Source organism: Aquarana catesbeiana, linkage group LG09 (assembly GCF_042186555.1).
Source record: "Aquarana catesbeiana isolate 2022-GZ linkage group LG09, ASM4218655v1, whole genome shotgun sequence".
Lineage (NCBI taxonomy): Eukaryota > Metazoa > Chordata > Amphibia > Anura > Ranidae > Aquarana > Aquarana catesbeiana.
The window spans coordinates 8,265,664-8,286,013 of record NC_133332.1 but is presented as its reverse complement, the minus strand read 5'-3'; the positions used below and the strand labels follow the sequence as shown (position 1 = coordinate 8,286,013).

The 20,350-nt window shown below is 42.4% G+C and overlaps 1 protein-coding gene across 1 annotated transcript in view; it reads left to right on the top strand.

Moving 5' to 3' along the window:
* LOC141107404 (protocadherin-11 X-linked-like) overlaps nucleotides 1–15,371 on the top strand; it is a 1,915,236-nt gene extending 1,899,865 nt beyond the window's left edge. Inside the window, exon 6 of the mRNA XM_073598111.1 lies at nucleotides 13,823–15,371. Within this exon, the coding sequence (XP_073454212.1) occupies nucleotides 13,823–14,202 (380 nt within the window). The 3' untranslated portion in view covers nucleotides 14,203–15,371. The remainder of the gene's footprint in view (nucleotides 1–13,822) is intronic.
* The last annotated feature ends 4,979 nt before the right edge of the window (nucleotides 15,372–20,350 follow it).

Genomic DNA, 20,350 nt, shown 5'->3' with positions numbered 1-20,350 from the left:
CTCCCTGACCAGTTTTCTTCTCATCTTTTCATCAATTTTGGAGGGATGTCCAGTTCTTGGTGATGTCGCTGTTGTGCCATATTTTCTCCACTTAATGATGACTGTCTTCACTGTGTTCCATGGTATATCTAATGCCTTGGAAATTCTTTTGTACCCTTCTCCTGACTGATAGCGTTTAACAATGAGATCCCTCTGATGCTTTGGAAGCTCTCTGCGGACCATGGCTTTTGCTGTAGGATGCGACTAAAAAAGTGTCAGGAAAGACCTACTAGAACAGCTGAACTTTATTTGGGTTTAATTGCACTTTAAATGATGGCAAGTGTGTACTGACTCCTATTTAACATGAGTTTAAATGTGATTGCTTAATTCTGAACACCTCTACATCCCCAGTTATAAGAGGGCGTGCACACTTATGCAACCACATTACTTTATTTTTCTATTTTTACTTCCCTCCACCTAAAAGATTTCAGTTTGTTTTTCAATTGTGTTGTACAATTTATAGGTCACATTAAAGGTGAAAAAAGTTCTGAAATTATTTATCTTTGTCTTTTTTTTTTTACATCACAGAAACCTGACATTTGAACAGGGATGAGTAGACTTTTTATATCCACTGTATATATATATATCTATATATATCTATATATATCTATATATATATATATATAGATATATATATATATAGATATATATATATATATGTATATATATATATATCTGCCATGCCTAATGATCTGAGGTGGAGCTGAAGCAGTGATGCATCAGGTGACAGGCTATATCACAACCCCCCCCACAATGTGAATGAGTATGGGGTACATTGTACCCCTACTCATTCATCAAAAAGATGTAAAACACACACACAGTTTTTGACAATTCATTTATTCATTAATTTAAAAAAAAAAAATGTCCCCTGATGTAGATCCATCGTCAATCACTTTGCCTGCTGCACTGCTGGATCCCCAAAAAAAGAAAGAAAAAGCTCTGTCCTCGACGAAGGCTCTCTCTGCTGTCTGCCACCTGGTGACATCCCCGACTGGTGCATGCTGGGTCGATAACATCACCAGGGGATGTCGCCAGGTGGCCCCACCAGGTTGGGCCGAACAACAGGTGTGTTCATCCCAACTCTATCGCTGGTTAGTGGGAAGAATGTTCCTTACATTGGTGATCAGTGGGAAGAATGTTCCTTACATTGGTGATCAGTGGAAGAATGTTCCTTACATTGGTGATCAGTGAGAAGAATGTTCCTTACATTGGTAATCAGTGAGAAAAATGTTCCTTACATTGGTGATCAGTGAGAAGAATGTTCCTTACATTGGTGATCAGTGAGAAGAATGTTCCTTACATTGGTGATCAGTGAGAAGAATGTTCCTTACATTGGTGATCAGTGAGAAGAACGTTCCTTACATTGGTGATCAGTGAGAAGAACGTTCCTTACATTGGTGATCAGTGAGAAGAATGCTCCTTACATTGGTGGTCAGTGAGAAGAACGTTCCTTACATTGGTGATCAGTGAGAAGAACGTTCCTTACATTGGTGATCAGTGAGAAGAATGTTCCTTACATTGGTGATCAGTGGGAAGAATGCTCCTTACATTGGTGGTCAGTGGGAAGAATGTCCCTTACATTGGTGGTCAGTGGGAAGAATGTTCCTTACATTCGTGATCAGTGAGAAGAATGTCCCTTACATTGGTGATCAGTGAGAAGAATGTTCCTTACATTGGTGATCAGTGAGAAGAATGTTCCTTACATTGGTGATCAGTAAGAAGAATGTTCCTTACATTGGTGATCAGTGAGAAGAATGTTCCTTACATTGGTGATCAGTGGGAAGAATGTTCCTTACATTGGTGATCAGTGAGATGAATGTTCCTTACATTGGTGATCAGTGAGAAGAATGTTCCTTACATTGGTGATCAGTGGGAAGAATGTCCCTTACATTGGTGATCAGTGAGAAGAATGTTCCTTACATTGGTGATCAGTGAGAAGAATGTCCCTTACATTGGTGATCAGTGAGAAGAATGTTCCTTACATTGGTGATCAGTGAGAAGAATGTTCCTTACATTGGTGATCAGTGAGAAGAATGTTCCTTACATTGGTGGTCAGTGGGAAGAATGTCCCTTACATTCGTGATCAGTGAGAAGAACGTTCCTTACATTGGTGATCAGTGAGAAGAACGTTCCTTACATTGGTGATCAGTGAGAAGAATGCTCCTTACATTGGTGGTCAGTGGGAAGAATGTTCCTTACATTGGTGATCAGTGGGAAGAATGCTCCTTACATTGGTGGTCAGTGGGAAGAATGTTCCTTACATTGGTGATCAGTGGGAAGAATGTCCCTTACATTGGTGGTCAGTGGGAAGAATGTTCCTTACATTGGTGATCAGTGAGAAGAATGTTCCTTACATTGGTGGTCAGTGGGAAGAATGTTCCTTACATTGGTGATCAGTGAGAAGAATGTTCCTTACATTGGTGATCAGTGAGAAGAATGTTCCTTACATTGGTGATCAGTGAGAAGAATGTTCCTTACATTGGTGATCAGTGAGAAGAATGTTCCTTACATTGGTGATCAGTGAGAAGAATGTTCCTTACATTGGTGATCAGTGAGAAGAATGTTCCTTACATTGGTGATCAGTGGGAAGAATGTTCCTTACATTGGTGATCAGTGAGAAGAATGTCCCTTACATTGGTGATCAGTGAGAAGAATGTTCCTTACATTGGTGATCAGTGAGAAGAATGTTCCTTACATTGGTGATCAGTGAGAAGAATGTTCCTTACATTGGTGATCAGTGAGAAGAATGTTCCTTACATTGGTGATCAGTGAGAAGAATGTTCCTTACATTGGTGATCAGTGAGAAGAATGTTCCTTACATTGGTGATCAGTGGGAAGAATGTTCCTTACATTGGTGATCAGTGAGAAGAATGTCCCTTACATTGGTGATCAGTGAGAAGAATGTTCCTTACATTGGTGATCAGTGGGAAGAATGTTCCTTACATTGGTGATCAGTGAGAAGAATGTCCCTTACATTGGTGATCAGTGAGAAGAACGTTCCTTACATTGGTGATCAGTGAGAAGAATGTTCCTTACATTGGTGATCAGTGAGAAGAATGTTCCTTACATTGGTGATCAGTAAGAAGAATGTTCCTTACATTGGTGATCAGTGAGAAGAATGTTCCTTACATTGGTGATCAGTGGGAAGAATGTTCCTTACATTGGTGATCAGTGAGATGAATGTTCCTTACATTGGTGATCAGTGAGAAGAATGTTCCTTACATTGGTGATCAGTGGGAAGAATGTCCCTTACATTGGTGATCAGTGAGAAGAATGTTCCTTACATTGGTGATCAGTGAGAAGAATGTCCCTTACATTGGTGATCAGTGAGAAGAATGTTCCTTACATTGGTGATCAGTGAGAAGAATGTCCCTTACATTCGTGATCAGTGAGAAGAACGTTCCTTACATTGGTGATCAGTGAGAAGAACGTTCCTTACATTGGTGATCAGTGAGAAGAATGCTCCTTACATTGGTGGTCAGTGGGAAGAATGTTCCTTACATTGGTGATCAGTGGGAAGAATGTCCCTTACATTGGTGGTCAGTGGGAAGAATGTTCCTTACATTGGTGATCAGTGAGAAGAATGTTCCTTACATTGGTGATCAGTGAGAAGAATGTCCCTTACATTGGTGATCAGTGAGAAGAATGTTCCTTACATTGGTGGTCAGTGGGAAGAATGTTCCTTACATTGGTGATCAGTGAGAAGAATGTTCCTTACATTGGTGATCAGTGAGAAGAATGTTCCTTACATTGGTGATCAGTGAGAAGAATGTTCCTTACATTGGTGATCAGTGAGAAGAATGTTCCTTACATTGGTGATCAGTGAGAAGAATGTTCCTTACATTGGTGATCAGTAAGAAGAATGTTCCTTACATTGGTGATCAGTGAGAAGAATGTTCCTTACATTGGTGATCAGTGGGAAGAATGTTCCTTACATTGGTGATCAGTGAGATGAATGTTCCTTACATTGGTGATCAGTGAGAAGAATGTTCCTTACATTGGTGATCAGTGGGAAGAATGTCCCTTACATTGGTGATCAGTGAGAAGAATGTTCCTTACATTGGTGATCAGTGAGAAGAATGTCCCTTACATTGGTGATCAGTGAGAAGAATGTTCCTTACATTGGTGATCAGTGAGAAGAATGTCCCTTACATTCGTGATCAGTGAGAAGAACGTTCCTTACATTGGTGATCAGTGAGAAGAACGTTCCTTACATTGGTGATCAGTGAGAAGAATGCTCCTTACATTGGTGGTCAGTGGGAAGAATGTTCCTTACATTGGTGATCAGTGAGAAGAATGTTCCTTACATTGGTGATCAGTGAGAAGAATGTTCCTTACATTGGTGATCAGTGAGAAGAATGTTCCTTACATTGGTGATCAGTGAGAAGAATGTCCCTTACATTGGTGATCAGTGAGAAGAACGTTCCTTACATTGGTGATCAGTGAGAAGAATGTTCCTTACATTGGTGATCAGTGAGAAGAATGTTCCTTACATTGGTGATCAGTAAGAAGAATGTTCCTTACATTGGTGATCAGTGAGAAGAATGTTCCTTACATTGGTGATCAGTGGGAAGAATGTTCCTTACATTGGTGATCAGTGAGATGAATGTTCCTTACATTGGTGATCAGTGAGAAGAATGTTCCTTACATTGGTGATCAGTGAGAAGAATGTTCCTTACATTGGTGATCAGTGGGAAGAATGTTCCTTACATTGGTGATCAGTGAGATGAATGTTCCTTACATTGGTGATCAGTGAGAAGAATGTTCCTTACATTGGTGATCAGTGGGAAGAATGTCCCTTACATTGGTGATCAGTGAGAAGAATGTTCCTTACATTGGTGATCAGTGAGAAGAATGTCCCTTACATTGGTGATCAGTGAGAAGAATGTTCCTTACATTGGTGATCAGTGAGAAGAATGTCCCTTACATTCGTGATCAGTGAGAAGAACGTTCCTTACATTGGTGATCAGTGAGAAGAACGTTCCTTACATTGGTGATCAGTGAGAAGAATGCTCCTTACATTGGTGGTCAGTGGGAAGAATGTTCCTTACATTGGTGATCAGTGGGAAGAATGCTCCTTACATTGGTGGTCAGTGGGAAGAATGTTCCTTACATTGGTGATCAGTGGGAAGAATGTCCCTTACATTGGTGGTCAGTGGGAAGAATGTTCCTTACATTGGTGATCAGTGAGAAGAATGTTCCTTACATTGGTGGTCAGTGGGAAGAATGTTCCTTACATTGGTGATCAGTGAGAAGAATGTTCCTTACATTGGTGATCAGTGAGAAGAATGTTCCTTACATTGGTGATCAGTGAGAAGAATGTTCCTTACATTGGTGATCAGTGAGAAGAATGTTCCTTACATTGGTGATCAGTGAGAAGAATGTCCCTTACATTGGTGATCAGTGAGAAGAACGTTCCTTACATTGGTGATCAGTGAGAAGAATGTTCCTTACATTGGTGATCAGTGAGAAGAATGTTCCTTACATTGGTGATCAGTGAGAAGAATGTTCCTTACATTGGTGGCCAGTGGGAAGAATGCTCCGTACATCGTTGGTTAGAGTTGGGCGAACAGTTTGAGCAAAACTGGCCCAAACCTGTTCACCCATTCGACGTACACTCAAATTTGCGGGGCATTCGTGGGGATGTTTACCCACCGAACACCCCACAATGCACTACGCGCAGCACAGTGCATTCTAGGGTCCTGATTGGCAGAAGCAATGCACCTGACTGCAAGACTTTGCCCAATCAGAGCACTGTCTGAGCCCTGACTTGGTGGTCTATTGGAAAGAACACCATCCTCACCAACAGCTAAAAAAGATTATTGGAGTCAAACCGTTGGCTCTGGCCAATAACTTTTGCTCTCGGCGTTTACAGGTCAATCTGTTCTCAAGGAACCCCCTACCAACCTCTGGAGGAACCCAACGGTTCCACATACCCTGGTGGAGAATGGCTGCTTTAGACATGACCAAAATCATCCTCTCTAATTTCTTGCACCATAACTCAGGAAACAACACCTGCAAAGTTAAAAAAAAAGAGTACACGAAAAAAAAAACTTTTAGTTGATAAAATGCTCAATGTTAATTAATGTTAATTAGAAACATTCCGTGTTTGTCTGTGTCTGAACCTGCTGGGAATAAACTTTGCTTCTCGCAACAGCTAGGTGTGTCTCATCTTGTACTGCAAAGTGTTAAGCATGATATGAATAGGAAATGGGAATTGTAGTGCAGGTAACAGCAGGAATGACAAAACAGTCACCTGAGACGGGAAATGTAAAGTACAACTAAAAGGAAACAACACAGCGTAGTGATAATGAGATGCCGCAGACAAGATCTGCTATTTAGAGATTTTTTTTTTTTTAAAGGTAAAACGCACCCAACTGTATACAACCGTTTACAAACTCAGCCATTCAAGCCAATGGGGCTGCGCCGCAATGCTCGGCCTGTGCTTGTAGTGCATTCGTCCCGCTCTTCTTCTCAAGGTGCTGGCTTCTTTTTTGTTTCTGGCCAGTAAAGTAAATCTAAACCCAAGAACATCACCCATCGGCCCCTTACCGATCTGTGATCATCCGAGTCTCATTGACTTGGTGATCACAACGCGCGCCGCGCACACCCTGCAGGGGGCGTGCAGAGGGGAGGACGTCTATTGACGGCCTCCCGGCAATGTAGGTCGGCGCTGTAGCCGTCATTCGGTTACAGCGCAGATTGGGAAGCGGTTAAACAAAAATCCTGGGGTCCTATACGCCCTACGTGCAATATATAAAATTGTATTAATCTAAAATAGGGTGAAAGAGATACAAGGGGAAGAGTATGACTTGCTTATTATTTAAAGAAAAAAACCCAAAAAACCAAAAAAAAAAAAAAAAAAAAAACGAAAGCCTTTAATTTCATTTTAATGCATTCTCTGAATGAACTTAAAAAAAAAAAAAAAAGAAAAAAAACTACTCTATGCTGCTACCTCCCCCCTCTCCCTCTATGTTTACCTGAGCCCAACATCCACTTAGCGATGTTCACCAGAGAATAACCTCTCTCGGGCTCTCTCCCTTCTAATTGGCTAAAAGACAGCCAGTGAGAGCCATTGGCACAGCCAGTGAGAAGGGAGGAGGGGGTGGAGCCAAGCCGTGCTCTGTGTTTCAATAGACACACACAGGACTTCCGGAGCGAGCCTGCACAAGTGCCCCCCCAGAGCAAGTGGCTTACTATAGGGGGCATTCGACAAGGGAGGGAGAAACCAGGAGCGCCGGCGAGGGACTAAAGAAGAGAAGGATCGGGGCTGCTCTGTGAAAAAAAAAAAAAACATCGCACAGATCAGGTATCTATAACATGTTTGTTATTTTAATAATTTTAAAAAATTGAGTATTTACAATCACTTTACATACAGTGTAACTGTCTTCTGTTGGAAAGTAATCAGTGTGATGGTGGAGGTAAATTTATAAGATACACCGGGGGGGGGGCTGGTACTGATGCTATGGGGTTCAATAGTCTCTGTGAAGAGATACTTTTATTTAAATTAAACATTTTTGTGCATTATTTAAACATTTATTGAATCAGGTTTGGCACTTCATGTCCCCACACCTTATTCTCATTTATAATTTTAAATGACAAAATGTGTCAAATCTTCTATCGGTTCTTTTTTGAGACAGATGTGAATGTGTCTTATTTCCTTTATTTGCAATTCCAATTTTTTTTTTTTTTTTTTTAGTTTTTAATACAAATGTGAGGGGTAAGAACCTCTGTCAGATTGGTACTGTTGTCTCCGTCCCCACTGGGGGGATATTTATCCTCAGGGATTATAGGAACGTTGGGGATTTAGAAATACTTTAACCAGCTGTGGTCACTGAGCGTACTACACAACCCCCCCCCCCCCCCCAAAACAAAATCTCACGGGACAGTCGGGAGTTGTGTAAATACAGCAGCTGTAAACGCTGCAGCTGACAAACAACTGTCTGACACAGTGTTAGTAAACATTGATCAGAAAGGAGATAGAGAGATATAAAGTAACAGTGTTTATAAGCATTGATCAGATGGGGAGATTCAAAGCAACATCATTTATACACATTGTTCAGACAGCAGAGATAGAGAGATACAAAGTAACATTGTTTGTAAACATTGTTATTAAAAGAGATAGAGAGATACAAACATTGTTTATAAACATAGATGACAAAGAAGAGAAAGAGAGAGAGAGAGAGAGACAAAGTAACATTGTTTATACACATTGTTCAGACGGGAGATAGAGAGATACAAAGTAACATTGTTTATACACATTGTTCAGACGGGAGATAGAGAGATACAAAGTAACATTGTTTATAAACTTTGATCAGACAGGAAATAGAGAGATACAAAGTAACATTGTTTATAAACATTGTTCAGTCAAGAGATATAGAGATACAAACTAACATTGTTTATAAACATTGATCAGACGGTAGATAGAGAGATACAAAGTAACATTGTTTATAAACATTAATCAGACAGGGGATAGAGAGATACAAAGTAACATTGGCTATAAAAGTTGATCAGACAGGAGATAGAGAGATACAAAGTAACATTGTTTATAAACATTGTTCAGTCAGGAGATAGATACAAAGAAAAATGGTTTATAAACATTGCTTAGACAGTAGACAGAGATACAAAATAACATTGCTCAGTCATCTCCAAATCCAGGGCCGTCTTTAATATTGATTGAACCCTGGGCAAAGATTTTCTTGGGCCCCCCCATGCAATCATTACCACTCACTGACTGGCTGCTAGAGGTTACAACACACATTGTGGCTCACAGATTATTTGCTAGAGGTTACAGCACATGACTTCTGCTTCTTGATTGGTTGCTAGAAATTACTGTACATCAATACTGCTCACTGATTGGTTGCTAGAGGTTACTGGACATCCTTACCACTCACCAATTAGTTGCTAGAGGTTATTGCATGTTATTACTGCTTACTATTTGGTTGCTAGATGTTACTGAAAATCATTTACTGCTCAATGATTGGTTGCAAGAGGTTAGTGCATATTATTACTGCTCACTGATTGGTTGCTAAAGGTTACAGCACATCATCTCCTCACTGCCTGCACACCATGAACTGGGGAGGTGAGGGGACCAATCAATCAATAGACAGAAAACTCCAATGTAACTGGGATTCACGTTCACCAATAATGTAATGGGGATTTAGACTGACCACTAATGTAATAGGAGCATTCACAGGAACCACTAACGTAAGAAGGGATTTACACTGACCACCAATGTAAGAAGGGATTTACACTGACCACCAATGTAAGGGGTAGGGATGAGCTTCGAGTTCGAGTCGAACTCATGTTCGACTCGAACATTGGCTGTTCGCAAGTTCGCCGAACAGCGAACAATTTGGGGTGTTCGCGGCAAATTCGAATGCCGCGGAACACCCTTTAAAAGTCTATGGGAGAAATCAAAAGTGCTAATTTTAAAGGCTAATATGCAAGTTATTGTCATAAAAAGTGTTTGGGGACCTGGGTCCTGCCCCAGGGGACATGGATCAATGCAAAAAAAAGTTTTAAAAACGGCCGTTTTTTCAGGAGCAGTGATTTTAATAATGCTTAAAGTCAATCAATAAAAGTGTAATATCCCTTTAAATTTCGTACCTGGGGGGTGTCTATAGTATGCCTGTAAAGGGGCGCATGTTTCCTGTGTTTAAAACAGTCTGACAGCAAAATGACATTTTGAAGGAAAAAACTCATTTAAAACTACCCGCGGCTATTGCATTGCCAACAATACACATAGAAGTTCATTGATGAAAACAGCATGGGAATTCCCCAAAGGGGAACCCCGAACCAAAATTAAAAAAAAAAAATGACGTGGGAGTCCCCCTAAATTCCATGCCAGGCCCTTCAGGTCTGATATGGATATTAAGGGGAACCCCGGCCAAAATGTAAAAAAAAAAAATGACGTGGGGTTCCCCCTAAATTCCATACCAGACCCTTCAGGTCTGGTATGGATTTTAAGGGGAACCCCGCGCCAAAAAAAAAAAAAAAAAAACGGCGTGGGGTCCCCCCAAGAATCCATACCAGACCCTTATCCAAGCACGCAACCTGGCAGGCCGCAGGAAAAGAGGGGGGACGAGAGTGCGGCCCCCCCCCTCCTGAACCGTACCAGGCCACATGCCCTCAACATTGGGAGGGTGCTTTGGGGTAGCCCCCCAAAACACCTTGTCCTCATGTTGATGAGGACAAGGGCCTCATCCCCACAACCCTGGCCGGTGGTTGTGGGGGTCTGCGGGCGGGGGGCTTATCGGAATCTGGAAGCCCCCTTTAACAAGGGGACCCCCAGATCCCGGCCCCCCCCTCTGTGTGAAATGGTAAGGGGGTTCTTACCCCTACCATTTCACTAAAAAAGTGTCAAAAATGTTAAAAATGACAAGAGACAGTTTTTGACAATTCCTTTATTTAAATGCTTCTTCTTTCTGGTTCTTCCTCCGGCGTTCTCGTCCAGCATCTCCTCCGCGGCGTCTTTTATCTTCTTCTCCTCGGGCCGATCCGCACCCATGGCATGGGGGGGAGGCTCCCGCTCTTCTCTTCATCTTCTTCATCTTCTTCATTTTCTTCTCCGGGCCGCTCCGCAACCCATGCTGGCATGGAGGGAGGCTCCCGCTGTGTGACGGCGCTCCTCGTCTGACAGTTCTTAAATAACGGGGGGCGGGGCCACCCGGTGACCCCACCCCCCTCTGACGCACGGGACATGATGGGACTTCCCTGTGGCATTCCCCATGACGTCACAGGGAAGTCCCGTCAAGTCACCGTGCGTCAGAGGTCAGAGGGGGGTGGGGTCACCGGGTGGCCCCGCTCCCCCGTTATTTAAGAACTGTCAGACGAGGAGCGCCGTCACACAGCGGGAGCCTCCCTCCATGCCAGCATGGATTGCGGAGCGGCGTGGAGAAGAAAATGAAGAAGAGAAGAAGAGAAGAAAAGAAGAAGAGAAGAGCGGGAGCCTCCCCCCAATGCCATGGGTGCGGAGCGGCCCGAGGAGAAGAAGATAGAAGACGCCGTGGAAGAGATGCTGGACAAGAACGCCGGAGGAAGAACCAGAAGAGCCAGAAGAACCAGAAGAACCAGAAGATGAAGGAAGATAGAAGAAAGAAGAAGCATTTAAATAAAGGAATTGTCAAAAACTGTCTCTTGTCATTTTTAACATTTTTGACACTTTTTTCGTGAAATGGTAGGGGTACTTATGTACCCCCTTACCATTTCACACAGGGGGGGCCGGGATCTGGGGGTCCCCTTGTTAAAGGGGGCTTCCAGATTCCGATAAGCCCCCCTCCCGCAGACCCCCACAACCACCGGCAGGGTTGTGGGGATGAGGCCCTTGTCCTCATCAACATGGGGACAAGGTGTTTTGGGGGGCTACCCCAAAGCACCCTCCCAATGTTGAGGGCATGTGGCCTGGTACGGTTCAGGAGGGGGGGGCGCACTCTCGTCCCCCCCTCTTTTCCTGCGGCCTGCCAGGTTGCGTGCTCGGATAAGGGTCTGGTATGGATTTTTGAGGGGACCCCACGCCGTTTTTTGTTTTTTTTTGGCGCGGGGTTCCCCTTAAAATCCATATCAGACCTGAAGGGTCTGGTATGGAATTTAGGGGGAACCCCACGTCATTTTTTTTTTTTAATTTTGGCCGGGGTTCCCCTTAATATCCATACCAGACCTGAAGGGCCTGGCATGGAATTTAGGGGGACTCCCACGTCATTTTTTTTTTTAATTTTGGTTCGGGGTTCCCCTTTGGGGAGTTCCCATGCCGTTTTTATCAATGAACTTCTATGTGTATTGTCGGCAATGCAATAGCCGCGGGTAGTTTTAAATGAGTTTTTTCCTTCAAAATGTCATTTTGCTGTCAGACTGTTCTAAACACGGGAAACATGTGCCCCTTTACAGGCATACTATAGACACCCCCCAGGTACGAAATTTAAAGGGATATTACACTTTTATTGTTTGACTTTAAGCATTATTAAAATCACTGCTCCTGAAAAAACGGCCGTTTTTAAAACTTTTTTTTGCATTGATCCATGTCCCCTGGGGCAGGACCCGGGTCCCCAAACACTTTTTATGACAATAACTTGCATATTAGCCTTTAAAATTAGCACTTTTGATTATTCATGTTCGTGTCCCATAGACTTTAACGGTGTTCGCGTGTTCGAACGAACTTTTTTCCTGTTCGCATGTTCTGGTGCGAACCGAACAGGGGGGTGTTCGGCTCATCCCTAGTAAGGGGGACATTCACACTGGCCACTAGTGTGAATGAAAAGAGTTTACACCAAGCCCCAATGTAATGAGAAGATTTACACTGACCACTAATGTAACTGAGACATTGAGCCTGCCTTCACATTTGTGTGTGTCGGGAACACATGCAAAATTACTTTCCTGACACAATGGAAACATGCTGTCCTTTAGCAGATACACAGCAGTGCCATTAATTGTTAATGACACCCTCACACATCTGCTGAGATGTGCATATTCACTTGCACCAAAATTCAGGGTGCTGTGGTACCACGTTATTGTGAAAAAGGGTTCCACCTCCAATTTGCTAACCTTTGCAGAACAAGCTAATGTTAGACTTAATTATCACAGTCGTAGGCAGCTCTTTCAAGCATGCCCCTTTACCTCCCCGGTGGGCAGTATTCAGTATAGGTGATGGTGGATATGACCTCAGGGGGGCATGATATACATATGAATACCGACTCTATGTAAATATCAATGCAGCCATTCCGCGTCTATTTACATATCAATGCCGGTTATTTACATGTAAACACAGGGTCTGCAGGTGAGTCATCTGTACAGAACAATAGGCAGGGCTAGGCAGCATTAGTAACAACTTCACGCTGAGATATCGGGACACAGCACAGGACTAAAACTTCAAGGGTCAAGGGAATTTGAACTGGGATAGTTGGCAAGTATGAGGCAACTGCTTTGGGCCCCACAACAATGATGGGGCCCAGGGCAGATGCCCCTTTTGCCCTGCCTTAAAGATGGCCCTGTGCAAATCAAGGGGAAGAGTTTTGTTCTTCAGGTAATATAGGTTAAAGCAACCTGACAAGTATTTTTATAAATAAAATGTGTTCCTGCTTAACCCCTTAGTGTACCCTAACAAGCCTTAATTAACACCTTCTTCCCCTTTTCTCCTTAACTTATATTATTTTTCTGACATTTTTGACAAAGTATTCCTTTTGTTTGTTATTTATTATTAAATGTTGAATTTTTCATTCAAATAAAAAAAAAAAATGTGCACTTTTTATTTACAATAACACTTTTTTTAAAAAACTAACAGTGATAAAAGTGTTTTGTAATTTTTTTTTGTTTGTTTTTTTGTTTTGTTTTAATCTATGGGTTACATTATAAACAAAATCTTGTTTGTTCTGCAAATTACAATATTTGCATCACTTTATTATCTTAACTCGTGACAAGGTTATTGCTGAGTCAATGGGCTCAGAGCAGATCCATAGGTGGTGTACAGGTGGTGAAACCTGAAGTGGTTGAAGAGTTTTCCAATCTTCTCAGAGAAAGGGTAAAGTGTGTCAACCTGTCCCTTTGCCCCCCGCCACGATGGCAGTGGCCCCATGCTTGAATTCCTTGCCGATCACCTGTATCTCCGAGGCTACCATTGTGTTGGTCAAAAGACCCCCCCTCCCCCCCCTAGTTATTAGGAGACGTAGTTAAACTTTTAGGCAGTTTATACTTTTATTGGACATTATGTACCAAACAAAAGTTTTGTTTTCAAGAAGTCATCTTTTTATGATAGTTATCTAACCAGCTGTATTTATTTTTTTTTTTTCAGCCATTGAAGTCAACCTTCAGAAAGCCTTGGCGGAAGCATCGGAGACCTGCACCCAGGAGTGCCTCATCTTAGGTCACTCCGACAACTGCTGGATGCCGCCGTCCTTGACCCAGTACCAACAGTCCAACCCGCCTTTGCCATCGTTCGGCATTCAACAAGGATGGGGAAGAGGACGGCTGGACGGAGTGCACACCCTTGGAAGGCCTGTGCCCAAGGATGACATTGACAAGGGGGTTTCAAGACCCCAGTTTTACAATACATGCGAGAGACACTGTTCCATTGACGACCCCGTCAAAGTGATTCCCCTGGCAAACTTCACACCAGGCTCGGCGCCCAGTTCAGGAAGTAATTCTATCTTTGTAAATGAGCACCAGCTCTGAAGTGTACCTAGCGGCCCTTTCTGTGTATACTTGTGTGTCAGATGTACATAGTCACAGCTTAATAATAAATCAAAAGCGTACAGTATGTAAAATACATAAGGGTGTGAAATGAAAATGTATGATGTATATATGACTCTACACGCCAATGTTCAGAAGCTTCAGTCCTTTCTGGCCCCAAGCAGTGCAGTTACTATCTTTCTCCAACCTTCCTTTTAGAGATAAGGTGAGATAAGTGTTTGTACAAACTGCAATTATTTACATGTGTTAATGAACTCTTTTATATTAACGCCTCAAGAATACAAACCCTAAGCGTTTGTGGCAGCAGAGGAAGTTCTTAGAAAGCATGTAGCACCTCTAGAAGAAGCCCAAGGCTCCCAACACTGCCCTGCTGGAACTCAGAAACTTTTATGACTAAGCCCCGGAGGGTGGGGAGAAACACATCAGGGGGCGTGACCGGTGGAGTAGCACTGGCTGGGGCCATTCACATCGGGTTGGTAGAACGGTGTCTCATGCTCCTCTCATTGGGACTTCTGGAATGGAGAAAGTTCATTCTATCCTGTTACTGTTAAGGTGAGCATTAACAGGTAAAAGTAGACACTGAGGTATGTTCATGCATTTTGGTTTACTTTACCATTGGGCCCCTAAGCTTGGGGGGGGGGAGCCATAAAATGGGAGTCCATTGTATGGGTGGCCATACAGTGACCACTAACAGGCACTCTGTGCCATACGATGGCCACTGTCAGGATTCTTGCATACCCCTTGTATCCCTCTACCAAGAGAGATGCTTAAATTGCAGGAAGTGTACCTCGGAGGTTTGGGCGACTTATGGGTAGCTCGGAAAAGATACCTCTTGATGCCTGCTTTTAGCTGAAATTCTTTTGAGAGAACATACATGAGCATCACAATTAAGAAAAATTAGCTGTTGTTGAGGAAAAATGGTCTTAAAGTAAACCTTTCATCATCCTGGGCAATGCAAACTGAGCATATGACAATAAAACGAATACGCAGATGCTACTTTTAGTAAGAACTGCATCTCAGTATGTTCAGTATGATCATGAAATCCGATTATTGTGCTAATTGCTGAGTTCGATCTGCCTTGTAGCATATCTGAAGCCTCCTCGTTGGTCTTTACAGTGTTGGGTAACCCCGCTGACCAACAGGGAGACTTAAAAGGAACCTGTGCTTTGCCCATACAGGGTTTACTCAACTTCTGTTCAGCCACCAGGGAAGATCAATGCCAAGCAACTCTAGGGATAGAGAGCAGGTAACTTAATGACATCCCTGCCCTGATGTGCTGCTGGGTACCCGAAAGACCAAGTAATTATACAATCCCAACTGCGCATCATGCCTAAGGTATGTCACTGATGAATGTTCAAAGTGAGAAAGAGTTTTAAAGCTCGAGTCTGCAAGAAGTATTCAATAAAAGAAGCTTTTTATTTTAGCAAAATGCAGTTCACCATTGTTTTGAGACCACAGAGGGTCTCTTTGTCAAGGAGCAGATATACTAGGTCAAGGTGACAATCTATATACACTATATAGCCAAACATTTGTGGGCATCTGTTAGAAATCCTTCTCCCTAACCATGATGAGCACTAATAGGGAGTCCCCTCCATTACAGCTGTTAAGGCTGTTAAGACTTTCCACAGGATTTTGGAGTGTGTGTGGGGGATTTTGTGCCCATTTAGTCAAAAGAGCATTTGTGAGATCAAGAACTGATGTTGGATGGGAAGACATGGCTTATAACTGGCATTTCAGTTCATCCCAATTTAAGCGCTCAGTGGGGTTGAGGTCAGGGCTCTGTTCAGGACACTTGAGTTCCTCCACACCATACTGGTCACAACATGTCTTTATGGAGATGGCTTTGTACACAGGGGCACAGTCATGCTGGACCAGAAAATGTCCTTCTCCAAACTGTAACCCATATGAGCATTTTGGACATCCTATTGCACAACCATAGCCGTTAATATGGACTTGACCCCATTTCAGTAGGGATGAGGTCAGGACTCTTTGTAGGACACTCAAGTTTCACCACGCGAAACTGGTCAAGCCATGTCTTTATGGAGCTGGCTTTGTACAAGTGGGCATAGGTATGCTGGAACAAGAAAGGGGCCTTCACCGAACTGTAACCCATGTGAGCGTATTTAACCTCCTATTACACAACCATCAATAAGGACTTGACCCCCTTTTGTGGCTACAACAGCTTTTCTAGAAAAGCTTTCAACAAGATTTTGGAGCGCGCCTGTGAGCCTCTGTGCCAATTTATGAGGCCAAGTACTGATGTTAGATGAGAAGACCTGGCATTCCAGTTCATCTCAAAGGTGCTAAGCAGGGTTAAGGTCAAGGCTTTCTCTAGGACACTCAAGTTCCTTGACACCAGACTGGTCAAACCATGTCTTCATGGAGCTGACTTTGTAAATAGGGGCACAGCTATGCTGGAACAGGAAATGATTTTTTTCCAAACTGTTGCCATAAAGTTGGAAGCCTACAATTGTCTATTCCATGCTGTAGTGTTACGAGTACCCTTCACCAGAGACATCTGAACTCAATCAATTGGAGGGAGGCCAACTCACTTTTGGATATATGGTTTACATTTATAACAACCACCCCCCACCTTCCACACACACACAAAAGCACCCCAAATAAGTCAGTACCTCCAATTAAGGAACCAGGTACCAGGAAAGACAGTATCCTTTTCCTGTGTAAGCTCTGAACATAATGACTTGGATCTTGCATCCTTTTATTTTCTCCTGCAGAGCAGTGGAGAAGCAAAGGGTAGTTGGGTATGTTGACTGCATGGACAAAGCACAGATTTAACACCATGTATGATCAAGCTCGATATTTCTAAAAAAAAAAAGTACATTTTTAATAATATCTCAGCTGTATCTATCTCTGGAGCCGCTGATCATATTGGCATACAATGGTTTACTGAACTGAACATCTTTTTTCTATCTTTTAATCATATGCTAGGTTTGAATTGCTCAGGTTTGTGTCAGATTTACTTTAATGATATCATTTTGAATTAAGCAAAAAGATTTTCAAGACAAAAAACCAGGAGAGTGTTGAGATTTTGAACAACACAGCATGCATTTGCTGAGCCTGACATAGCTTTTCATGGGGGTCTCTCCACCATTGTCCCATGTGCACAGGGGAAACTTTTTGGAGTGGAGCTCTCCTTTTTTTGCTTATGTGACAAGGTAAGGAAGATTTACTAAGAAAGCTATGATGGGTTTTTTTTTAAAGTCATCTCAAAAAGTCCAAAATTTTATTATTTAATGAAGAAAATCTCTCTATGTGCAAACACTCTTCTAACCTTACAGTAAAAGAGAATTGGTCCAGTTGAAAGAGTGTCTCTCTGTGTCCCCCTCTGTCCTCCTTTGTCTAGGAAGGGGATTCTAAAGTGTTGGCTGTGCAGTTGTCAATGAGTCCATCTCTACGAGAGTCAATTAAATGGTGGTCTGGGGAGCAAGAGCTGAACTTGCGGGCCTGGAACTGGAACTGGAATAAGTCAGTTCCATTTGCATATATGGGAAAATGGTTGAGTGCCAGATGATCACATCAAATTTCAAATTGCTTTATCCTTGTCTATGACAAGTAGTAGCCAATGGGTTTCAGGCGGAAGTATCCCCCTTCATCAGGGCTTGGGCTCCTTTGCTAGAACAATGTCCATATTGTTCTATTCTTGACTATGACAAGTAGTAGCCAAAGTGTTTTGGGCCAAAGTATCCTCCTTCATCAAGACTTGGGCTTATTTGCTAGAACAATGTCCATATTACTCTATTCTTGGGCTTCTTTGCTAGAACAATCTCCATATTGCTCTAATCTTGACTATGACAAGTAGCAGCAAATGCATTTTGGACCAAAATACAGACTTGGGCTAATTTAACAAATAGCAGACAATGCATTTTGGGCCAAAGTATCCCCCTTAAACAGGGCCTGTTCTTCTCCTTCTTTGTTAGAACAATGTCCATATTGCTCTATTCTTGACTATGACAAGTAGCAGCCAATGCATTTTGGACAAAAATACCCCCCTTCGTACTCTATAAGTAAGTAAGTAACTAAGTATCCCCCTTAAACAGGGCTTGTTCTTCTTTTTCTTTGTTAGAACAATGTCCATATTACTCTATTCTTAACTATCACAAGTAGTAGCCAATGCAGTTTGGCCAAAGTATCCCTCTTCCTAAGGACTTAGGCTTTTTTACTAGAATAATGTCCACATTGCTCTGTTCTTGAATATGACAAGTAGTAGCCAAAGCGTTTTGGGCCAAAGTATCCTCCTTCATCAAGACTTGGACTTATTTGCTAGAACAATGTCCATATTACTTTATTCTTGGGCTTCTTTGCTAGAACAATCTACATATTGCTCTAATCCTGACTACAACAAGTAGTAGCCAATGCATTCTGGGCCAAAGTACCCACCTTCATCAGGACTTGGACTTCTTTGCTAGAACAATGTCTATGTTGCTTTATTCTTGACTATCACAAATAGTAGCCAATAGGTTTTGAGCCAAAGTGTCCCCCTTAAACAGGGCTTGGGCTTCTTTGTTAGAACAATGTCCATATTGCTCTATTCTTGACTATGACAAGTAGCAGCCAATGCATTTTGGACCAAAATACAGACTAGGGCTCCTTTGCTAGAACAATGTCCATATTACTCTATTCTTGACTATGACAAATAGTAGCCAAAGCGTTTTGGGCCAAAGTATCCCTCTTCATCAGGACTTGGACTTCTTTGTTAGAACAATGTCCGTATTGCTCTATTCTTGACTATGACAAGTAGTAGCCAATGTATTTTGGGCCTAAATACCCCCCCTTCAACAGGACGTGGGCTTATTTGCTAGAACAATGTCCATATTGCTCTATTCTTGAATACGACAAGGAGCAACCAATGCGCTTCGGTCCAAAGTACCCCCCTTCATCGAGACTTGGGCTTATTTGCTAGAACATGTCATGTTGCTCTATTTTTGAATATGACAAGTAGTAGCCAATGTGTTTTGTGTCAAAGTATCCTCCTTGGGCTTGTTTGCCAGAATTCCCATATAGACTATAGTACAACCTTTAGAAGGGGATCTCCTTCAGTAGACAAACATTTTACAATGGCTGTGTGCCTTAAGTAGATAAGCATTTACAATGGCTTCTATGCTTGTCTTTTGATGGACTATTTGTACTATAGTTCATATAGGAGTTTAGGCAAAGAAGCCCAGGCCCTAGTAAAAGGGAATACGTTTGCCCTTGAAACATGTTGGCTACTGCTTGTCAACCTATTGTCAATTCCTAATCAAGAATAAAGCTGAATGGACATTTAATGTGATCATCTGCTGAACAATCTTTTTTCTCATTTCTCAAGTCAGGTGGCACCCTCCTGGTGAAACTGACCCCGCACTGTTTTTTGAGCTGACAAATTAAAGCAAATTAAATAGAAAGCAACTCTCATCTACAATTAGATGATCGCTAATTCAAAACCCAGTGCCTCAAGTGTATTTTACTCTTGATATATGGGGCAAAAATGTACCCCTAAGGCTGAGGAGACCACAGAGAGAGGCCAGGGTCCCAATTCTCTTTAATTCAAGCTATTAAAGCTTTAATTCACTCAATTCAAGCTATTAAACGATAAATGCAGCTTCACTGCCAAAATTGTTATTCCAACATTCTGGAAAATTATAATCCTTGTTTATATCAGTAACACTTAGGGTTTGTGTCAATGGGTGTTTGTTTGCTTCAAGCAGGTTTTGTATTACCATGCAAGTCTATGGAAGACGTGTTGTTGGAGCACTGGACCCAGCGATACAGTAGGTAAAATCTAAAGTTTACCTCTAGCTCTAATGCTGCGCATACACGAGCGGACTTTACGGCAGACTTTGCCCGGCGGACTTTTCGACGGACTTTACGACGGACTTTCTGAATGAACGGACTTGCCTACACACAATCAACCAAAGTCCGTCGAATTCGTACGCGATGACGTACGACTGGACTAAAACAAGGAAGTTCATAGCCAGTAGCTAATAGCTGCCCTAGCGTGGCTTTTTGTCCGTCGAACTAGAATACAGACGAGCGGACTTTTCGACCGGACTCGAGTCCGTCGGATAGATTTGAAACATGTTCGTCCAACTTTTGAGAAAACAAAGTCCGCTGGAGCCCACACACAATCGAA